Source organism: Canis lupus, chromosome 26 (genome assembly GCF_048164855.1).
Source record: "Canis lupus baileyi chromosome 26, mCanLup2.hap1, whole genome shotgun sequence".
Taxonomy (NCBI): Eukaryota; Metazoa; Chordata; class Mammalia; order Carnivora; family Canidae; genus Canis; species Canis lupus.
Genome location: NC_132863.1, coordinates 49,396,985 through 49,405,686, shown reverse-complemented (window position 1 = coordinate 49,405,686; position 8,702 = coordinate 49,396,985). Strand labels below are relative to the sequence as shown.

The following is an 8,702-nucleotide window of genomic DNA, read 5'->3' as shown; positions in this document are numbered from 1 at the left end:
TGGGCTCTGGCTCCTCCCGGGAGTGGGAGCGCACGGAGGTCCGCGGCGTTCGGCGGGGGGGACCAGGGGCGAGGGGGTGCGCGGCGCCCTCCCCATTCAGCAGGTCGGGATCCCCAGGCAGGGCCGGCTTTACTGGCGTGGGCGTGGGGAGGGGGGAGGGGGCGCGGGGCGCCGGCGGCCGCCGCAGGCCGGGGACTACAGCCTCCAGGGCAGCTGGAAGTCCTCCGGCTCCAGCGGACTGCAGTGCGTGGCGTCCACGGTCCTGAGGTGTCTGCGCGCCAGGAAGAGCGCGAGCTGGCGGCGGCGGCGCGCGCTCAGGCCCCGGCCCAGCCGCCACGGGAAGGGCGGCCCGTGCGGCCCGCAGGCCCCGGCGTCCGGCGGCTCGGCCTCGCGGCGCGCGCGGTAGGAGCGCAGCAGCGCCAGGCACCACTCGTCGTCCACGCGCGCGCGCGCGTACAGGGCGGCCTCCCGCGCGGGGCTCCCGGCCCGCAGCCAGCGCGTCACGGCGGCCAGGCCCTCGCGCGCCATCAGCGCCGGGTAGCGGTGGCGCAGCAGCCGCAGGAGCAGCTCGTCGCCGCGGTTGCCCTCCCCGCCGCCGGCCGGCAGGGGGCGCGGGGGCCCCGGGGTGCCCGCCGCGGCGGACCGCGAGCGCCGCAGCAGCAGCACCGGGCCCGGGTAGCGGCAGAGCGGCGCGGCCACGTCGAGGTGGAAGTGCTCGCGCACGGTGCGCACCACGAGCCCCTTCCAGCTGTGCGGCATGACCTTGAGCGCCAGCGGCACCAGGTCGTCGAAGCTGGCGTCGAGCACGAGCGCGCCCAGCTCCGGGTAGGTCACGGCGGCCCGGGCGGCGGTGAAGGCGCCGATGGACCAGCCGTAGAGCACCACGTGCGCGGGCGGGAAGCGCAGGCGCTGCAGCGCGAACCTGACCGCCACGTCCACCGCGTTGGCGTCGTGCTCGGGGGACGGCGCGCCCGAGCCGCCGCCGACGCGCGCGTGGTGCCAGCCCAGCACCGAGTAGCCGGCCTCCAGCGGCGCCGACAGGCAGCCCATCTCATAGAAGCCGGCGTTGCCCTCGCAGCAGACGACGAGGCGCAGGCCGCGGCCGCCGCGGCCCGGGCGCGCGCGCCGGTCCATGAACACCGCGTCGATCTCGCCGCCGTCGCGGGCCGCCAGCTTGGCGCGCCGGCCGCCGTAGCGCTCCACCAGGCGCTCCTGGCCCCGCTGCAGCAGCGGCAGCAGCGCGCGCGCCATCAGGGACACGGAGCCCGGGTACACGAGCCAGCGGCCCAGCGAGTGCGCCAGCGCGTAGCAGGCCAGCTGCCCCGGGAGCTCGCGCAGCTGCAGCAGGAGGCACAGCGCCGGGCCCCGCGCCCCGCCCCGCGGCCGCCCCGCCGCCCCCCCGCCCCGCGCCCCGCCGAGCACCAGCCACAGGCCCGCCGCGGCCGCCGCGCACGTCAGCGCCCGCCGCCCCCCGCCCGCGCCCGCGCCCCCGCCCGCGCCCCCGCCCGCGCGCACCGCGTCCCAGCGGAAGTCCACGGGCCGGCCGCAGAGGCCGGAGCTGCAGCTGGCGGCCAGGTACAGCCTGAACACGTGCACCAGCGCCTTCACGAAGCACACCACGCACATGGGCGTCGAGGCGCCGGCGCTCCGCGGGAGCCGTGTGCGCGCGGCGGGGCTGCGGGGGCTGCGGGGGCGGGGAGGTCCACGGGGGTCGGGGGGCTGCGGGGGGCCGCGGGGGCCGCGGGGGCTGCGGGGCCGGGACCGGGGGCGAGCGCCGCGCTCGGCCGTCTGGGGACGCGCCTCTTCAGGCCCCGGCCCTGCGGCCTTTGTGACCCGGGCCTGGGGGTCCGCGGCGGCGCACGTGCCCCCACGTGAGTCACTGTTGCTGGGAGCGAGGCGGCCCCTGTGACGGCGACAAAGGCCTCGGCCCCGCCCCCGCGCGCAGCCGCCCGCCCTCGCCCACCCTCCCGTGCCTGCGGCTCCCGTGGGCGCCCGTCACACCTGAGCAGCCCCACCCCCACCCCCACGGAGGGCGGGCAGCGGCCCGGAAACCTACAGCCTTGGCCTCTTCCTGGCCAGGAGCCCGGCCTCGGCAGCAACACGCAGGGCCTCCCTGGCCCCAGCCGAGGCCCGCTGTGGGCCACCATGGCTCCCTGCCTGCCCAGGTGCTCCCAAGGGGGAAACGGGTGCTCAGGCTGCGAGCTCAGGCACTGGAGGCCCCGAGGAAGGCCGCTGGTACCAGTTCTCGGCCCAGGAATCCCATGCACCTCCTCACCCTAGGGGAGAAACTGAGTCTGGCCACGGGGGTGCCACAGAGCAGTGAGGCAGTGTGTGTCCAAGGTCCTGTCCCCCCACCCCCACCCCACACCTTCCTTTCCAGGAAAGGGGGTGAGCTTGGGCTGGAAACCCCCCACCTGTTCTGCATCCTCTTTCCACGGGTGCCAGCAGAGGCAGTGACCTCCAGGTAGGTCCTGCCTGGCGGGTGTTCCTCATTTTCAGCCCCTGGCCAAGCCCTCCTCCCCACTCCTCACTCAAATCAGCCCGCAAGCTGTACCTTCCTCTTTTCTGGAGGGCTTCAGTGGGTTCCTCTTTTTCTCCTGTGCTCGAGAGGGCCGGCCCACCCGAGGGCAGAGGGGACAGGGGTCGAGCCAGGCTCTTAGGGCTCGTTCTATAGTCGCCTGGACCGGAAACAGCAAATTGGGCAAACCGAGGCAGAGCCTTGGAGCCGGGCAGCCGGACCCGCCTCACAGACCCAGAGTGTTCTGGGCAGGGGGTTCCAGGCCCCCGCAAGCCCGCTCTGCGCCCCTGCTCCGTGTAGGTGCGTCCCCTGCAGCCCAGTCCCCACCAGGCTTGTGCAGCAGAGCTGCAGGCTGCTGGGGTCCTTAGGGGCTGGCAAGCAGGAGGGGTTGACAGAGTGAATTGGGAGGCTGGATATCCCTCCACTGGGCTCTCCAGCTAAAACACAGAATGCCCACGTAAGTTTGAATTTCAGATAGACAATAAATACTTTTGAGTAGAAGGGTGTCCTACTTGCATGGGTCATACTTTTATAAACCTTATTTGTCAGAAATTCAGCTCTAACTGGATATCCTGTTTTTAGGTTTGTTTATTATTTGTTGCTCAGCCTGGCACCTTCCCCCCCCCGCCCCGCATCCCTCCCCCAGCCAACTGAGATCCAGATTTTCCTGATTATCCAGCTCATATCCCAGGTTGGGCTGCTGTGCTCCGTGGTCAGGTCCTGAGGACCAGTGGGGTGACTCGGGGTCCACTGGTGCACCTGGACAAGAGTCCCCTCTTGCTCCCTCTTCCCTGCAACCACCTCACCTTTTCCTTGGGTCTGAGTGGCAGCAGGGGCCGTGGAGAGACTACCCCAGGAGAGCCCACAGGGTGCCTTGCCTGAGGTCAAGGGGTGGGCATAACTGCTGCCCACGGGGATTGGTGGTCCTGGTCCTCCCGAAATGTGCCCCCTGGTCCTGGGTTAGTAGTGGGAGTGAAAAACGTGGGCGAGAGTGGGGACACTTACTCTTCTGGGAACCCTTTTCATAAACTCAGAAGCTGGGGGTGGGGGTGCCAGATCCAGAAGCTCCCGGCTCACTTTGTGAGATCGGAGGCATGACCTCCAACAGCAGAGTAGAAGGCCTCGTTGGGTCCTCAGCCTGAATCCAAACCAACACAGGGGTCTCCTGGAAGCCTGTCCTCAAAGTATGTTAGAACGCCACATCTCGTGGGGCTTGGAGGAGCCCGTCCTCCTGGGGACAGTCTCTCGGCTTGCTGAGCTCTGAGACTTGTCTTTGGAAATAGACTTTCCGTCACTCAGGTCCATTTGCCCTTGGCTCGCCCTAGAAGAGCAGGAGGCCTGGAGGAAGAGGTGGCTTTGGTGGAGGGGGAGCAGAGGCCAGCTTCCGAGGAGCAGAGATCAGCAGGCTGGAAGTGTCCGTAGCCTGTGTCTGGCCTGGCCCCTGACCCCACCAGCCCTGCCCCCCAGCCCATGGGAGCCCAAGTGCCCCCAACCACCAGCCCTGTTGAGACAGGAAAGCATGTGACAGGAAGGGAGACCTCCTCCTGCTGTCCCCTCTCCAGAAGAGCAGAGCCCCCCAGACAGGACCAGCTGCAGCAGCAATGACCTCTTGTGCTCCCCCTCCCATCTGCTCAGGGAAGGTGGGGCCGTAATCTCAATTATCAGGTCTCAGTTGGAGGAGGCAACCCCCCCTCGAGCCCCAGGTCTGCCGGGCAGACATCTGAGCATATACCCCACCCCCGCAGAGCCTGCTGGGCTCTGTGACCTCTGGCCCTCACGCTCGGGGCTTCCACCCTCCCCCACTGAGGCAGTGCTCCCTCCTGGCCGGTTCTGCTCTGCCTCCCTGGAGGCCCTGATTTATGCCGCAGGAGCAGACCCAGCCAACCTTGGAGCAAGAGTGGAGGGAGAGAGAAAACGCCAGTCCCAGAGGCTGGAGGGGTGGGGGCTGGGATCGGAGCCCCTGGCAGAGGGTGTCCAGCCAGGCGGCAGCCGTGAGCTGACCACAGCAGCCCGGGGCTCTGGGAGCAGAGCCCGGGCCTTGGGAAAACTGAAGCCACCCTGGCGGGAGAGGGAGCTGAGTCTGCACAAACGCCTCTGCTCAGGAAATGGGGTGCAGGGAAGGTGGGGGGTGGCTCAGAGCCTGAGGACAGGAGGGGACGCTTCCTGGCGGATGCAGGGTCAAAGAAGGGGCGGAAATGGCCAAGACAGCTGCTGAACATCTGGAATCACAGAGAATTACCCAGAGCCCTCAAGGATGGTGGGGTTGGTGGGGAGCAGTACACACCCACGCCCTCTCCTTCCTGCCTCCCAGCAGGGCCAGTCTCCTCCCACTGCACCCCCACCATCAGGGTAAAGTTTGGGTTGGGGTCAGGAGCCCAGCAGGCTGGTCCCAGGGGGCCAAGTTCCCTGGAGCACAGTCCCCCCCTGCCCCCGGCCCGGGTATTGCCCGTTTCTGCAGACCAGGCGTCGTGCAGGCAGGCGCGGCCCCGTGCCCGGGAACGGCCCCGATGACCAAGTTCAACACCAACTCACAGGGGCGGCCGCGCGCCCAGTCAGGGTCCCCTCTGCCACCACAGTGACACCGTGCACAGGGGCCGGTGTGAGGAGAGCGCTCACGTCCCGGAGTTCACAACGACTAGGCAGGGCTCGGCCACCCCTGAGACAGGCCGGAAGCGTTACCCGGCCCCCTCTGAGCTCCCTGGCGGCGACGGTCCGAACTGGCCGCGACCTTGTGCACCTTCCCTCTTTGCCTACGAACGTGCACGACGTGTAGTGGGACGAGGGCTTTTAGGAAAGCCGATGTGCCGAACGGGGGACCCCGCCGCTTGTTTGCTCAGGGGCGCCGCCAGCACTGGTGAGGGCGATCGCTCCGGGGAGCAGGCCCCGGGCCCCGTACACCTCCCCTCTCGGCGGCTCTGCCTTTCCAGGCCTTTCCCCTGGGCCGCGGTGGCCGCCCTGAGCACCGGGTGCTCCCTGCCCGGAGGTCCCTACGAGGCCCGCCTGGGTGAAGGGGCGCCAGCCAGTGTGGGCCTGTGTCTTGCTGGGGTTTCCCGCGGGGACGGGCGGCGAGCTGAGCCGGCCCCGCGCCCAGGGCGCCCCGGAAGCCATCCCAGCAGCGCCACGGTCCCCTTGGTGTTCTGTGTCTCGCTGCCCCCAGTGACCCCTCACCTGGGGGACCCGGTGCCATGGCCACCGCGCCCCAGACGGAAACTGCGGCCTGGAGCTACGCGGCCAGGCCTGGCTCCGGGGGAGAGAGTGGAGCGGCCGGGCTTGATGGGGGGACGGGAAGATGGGGACCCCGTGCGACGGGCGAGGCCCAGGCCTTCGGCGGCTGCCACACGTTGCCTGGCGGTTGTGGGACCCCGAAAACCGGCAGTGGGCGGGAAGGGGCCTCGCCGGAGGGTCTGGGATGCCACCGACCAGCTCCCAGCCAGCCGCCCGGGGCGCCCCTCCTGGGCCGAGCGTGGGGGCGGCTCTGACTCCCGAGGGCGCCGCGGGTGCCCTTCCTGGCCCTTCCGGGTCGTGGCAATGTGGATTCTTCAGCAGCGCCCCCGAGGGCCTGGGCGGCCGGGTCCCTGCCCAAGCTCTGGCGCCCCCCACCCCCCGCCCCCCGCTCCAGGCTCCGCGGCGCCGAGGGGCTGTCCCTGGCGTCAGGCCGCCCGCAGTGCCCCCCACGGGAGGCTGAGGGCACGGTGGGTGTGGGCGGGGGGCACGGCCTGGGGAGGTCGCCAGAGGTCGGGGCGGGGCGGGGAGCCCAGGGCTGGCGGCGCCAGAGGCCCCTTGGTCGGTCAGGCTTCCTGGGGCGCAGGCAGGGGGCTGCAGCTGGCTCCTGGGGGGCCCCAGGTCAGGGGCGGCACATTCTCAGGACCCCAGATGGAGGAGAACCCCGCCCGCCCCCGCCCCAGACCCCCCCGGGGACTTGGGCACCCCCTGGAGGAGGAATGAAGCCGGGAGGATGGTGAGGGGAAGCCCGCCCAGGGGGGAGCAGGACCCCGCAAGGCCGCCACGCACTTGGCGGGGGGAAGCCCGCAGGACAGGACCCGGATGGCCAGTGTCCCCGTGGCCTGCGGTGCGGGGCTGGGGGAGGGCTGTTCTCGGCCACACTGCACACCTCCGAGCTCCGAGCCGATCTAGGTTACAGCCCTCTGGGCTCCTGCTAGGTCTCTAGCGCAGATTAAAAACGGCAACTGTCCCGGAGCTGACCCCAGGGGACCCTGAAAGTTTCCTCCCTCCCACCCCCCTTGCTCAAGGCACTCTCTGTTCTCCGCATCTGCTGAACTCCGGGCGGCTGCTCCGAGGCCCTCACTCGCCCACCCCTCTTACCCCGCTGCTCCCTGGGGAGCTGGCTAGGAGTCAAGCCCACCTCTGTGGTGGGCCGGCCCGGACAGGCAGTCCTGTCTTCCCTCTGTCCCCTCCCTCCAGGCTGTCCCCCGGGCTTCAGCAGAGAAATGGGGAGACAAGGGAGGACGTGAAGGGGCTGCTGGCCCCTGCTCGCCCGGCCAGGTGCCTCCCACCTTGGCCGCTGTGGTTTCTCTAATGGGGGCCGCACTCCAGAGTGACCCCCGGACCCCACCCACGGTGCACAGACACGAAGGCATCAGCGCCCCCAGGCAGCCCCTGCTCCAGGACAGGCCCACCCAGGAAGGCAGGGGGGAGGACCAAGAAGCAGAGAAAGCCCCGTTATCCCCTTTCCTGGCCCCCACCCTCCCCTGGGGATCAGCACTAACCGCAGGGCTGCCCACCCCAGCTGCTTTGAAGCTGCCGGGGGCAGGACCCAGCTGCCAGGGTTCGTGTGCCGGCCCGCCCCTCCGGCTGCGTGGGAGCCAGGGAGTGACCACAGGGCCGCCAGCGGCCTTTGAAGTGCTGAGGCACGGCCCCAGGAAGTGGGCAGTAGCCCACCCAGGCCCTGGGCCAGCCCTGCCCAAGGGCTCGAGCCCCTCCGTGCCAGGCTGGGAGCCGGGCCCCAGCTGTCTCCACGGGCTAGGCACCTTGGTTGCTCAGGTGCAAAGCAGGCGAGGGGCTTGGTGGGCGGCAAGGAAGGAAGAGGCTGCCTCCCTGGCCTCCGGGGCCCAACCCCAGCCCCAGCGTCACCCAGGCTCCCATGGCGGGAGCCAGTGAGGCCAGGAATCGGTCCCTCTCCCTCAGCTAAAAATAGCAGGCCTCGGGCTTTGTGGAAAGCCCCTGGGGCGGGGGAGGAAGGAGCAGGGCTGCAGGGCTGGGCCCTGGGGAGCCAGGCTAGGCAGGAAATGCCCTGGTGCACTGCCCCCCACCCCCCACGCAAAGGCTCTCGTCAGCAGGCACAGACCCCTGGAAAGTCCCAAGTGGTGTCTTCACACCTACGTGGGGCAGGGATCTTCTGGGTCCCTCAGGCTAGGCCTCAGACGTCAGGGTGGGCTCCTCTAACCCCGCTGAAGACGTCCTCCTGGGCCTGGGCTGATGTCCTGCTCTGGGCACCAGAAGGCAGATGAAGGCAGTTCTTCCTCCCGGTCGGCCTCTGCACCTGGTGGCGGCCTGAACCATCCCACCCTCCCGCCTCCCGGTCACACTCCCACCAGAGCCGATCATTGCACAGATAATCCTCGAGGGCCTGCTTGCTGGTGGTGGGGACAGGGCTGAGCACGGCCCCTGATGCATCCCTGCCCCAGGGTGCCTCCTGGGCCCAGGGCTTAACCCAAAGGAGGACCTTCCAAGGAGCAAACACCACTGTCCATCTGGAAGGGGGAGAGCGGGAGAGGGGTCAGCAGCTGAGACCAGAAAGATGGGCAGGAACTGGCTCTTGAAGTGGATTGTTCAGTGGGGCCTGGCCCTGGGAGAGCCCTGGGAACCTGGCCGCTCGGGGGAACAAGGCAAGGCCCCCGTGGCTTGCATCTGGGGGTGGTAGGGGCCGGGGAGGAATGGGGCTAGGGCTGAGGGCAGATCAGGGATAGTTTGTAGGCGACAGCAAGGAATTTGTTTTGTTTTTTAAAAGATTTTATTTATTCACGAGAGACACAGAGAGAAAAAGAGGCAGAGACCCAGGCAGGGGGAGAGGCAGGCGCCTGCGGGGAGCCCGATGTGGTACTTGATCCCGGGACCCCGGGGTCCAGCCCTGAGCCAGCCAGATGCTCAATTGCTGGTCGCCCCCCCACCCCGCCCCGGTCATCCCAAGGGCAAGGAATTTGAAAGGAAACCACTTCTCAGAAGT

At 69.1% G+C, this 8,702-nt stretch overlaps 1 protein-coding gene across 1 annotated transcript; it reads right to left on the bottom strand.

Moving 5' to 3' along the window:
• Window positions 1-112: 112 nt before the first annotated feature.
• On the bottom strand, window positions 113-1,868 carry ABHD16B (abhydrolase domain containing 16B). Its single transcript, XM_072801802.1, has one exon. It carries the CDS (start codon window positions 1,624-1,626, stop codon window positions 196-198), a length of 1,431 nt encoding a protein of 476 aa, XP_072657903.1. The 5' UTR covers window positions 1,627-1,868; the 3' UTR covers window positions 113-195.
• Window positions 1,869-8,702: the final 6,834 nt, after the last annotated feature.

What these genes read in the sequence shown, in the direction of transcription:
- ABHD16B (XM_072801802.1), bottom strand. Translation starts at nt 1,626, where the DNA reads ATGTGCGTGGTGTGCTTCGTGAAGGCGCTGGTGCACGTGTTCAGGCTG.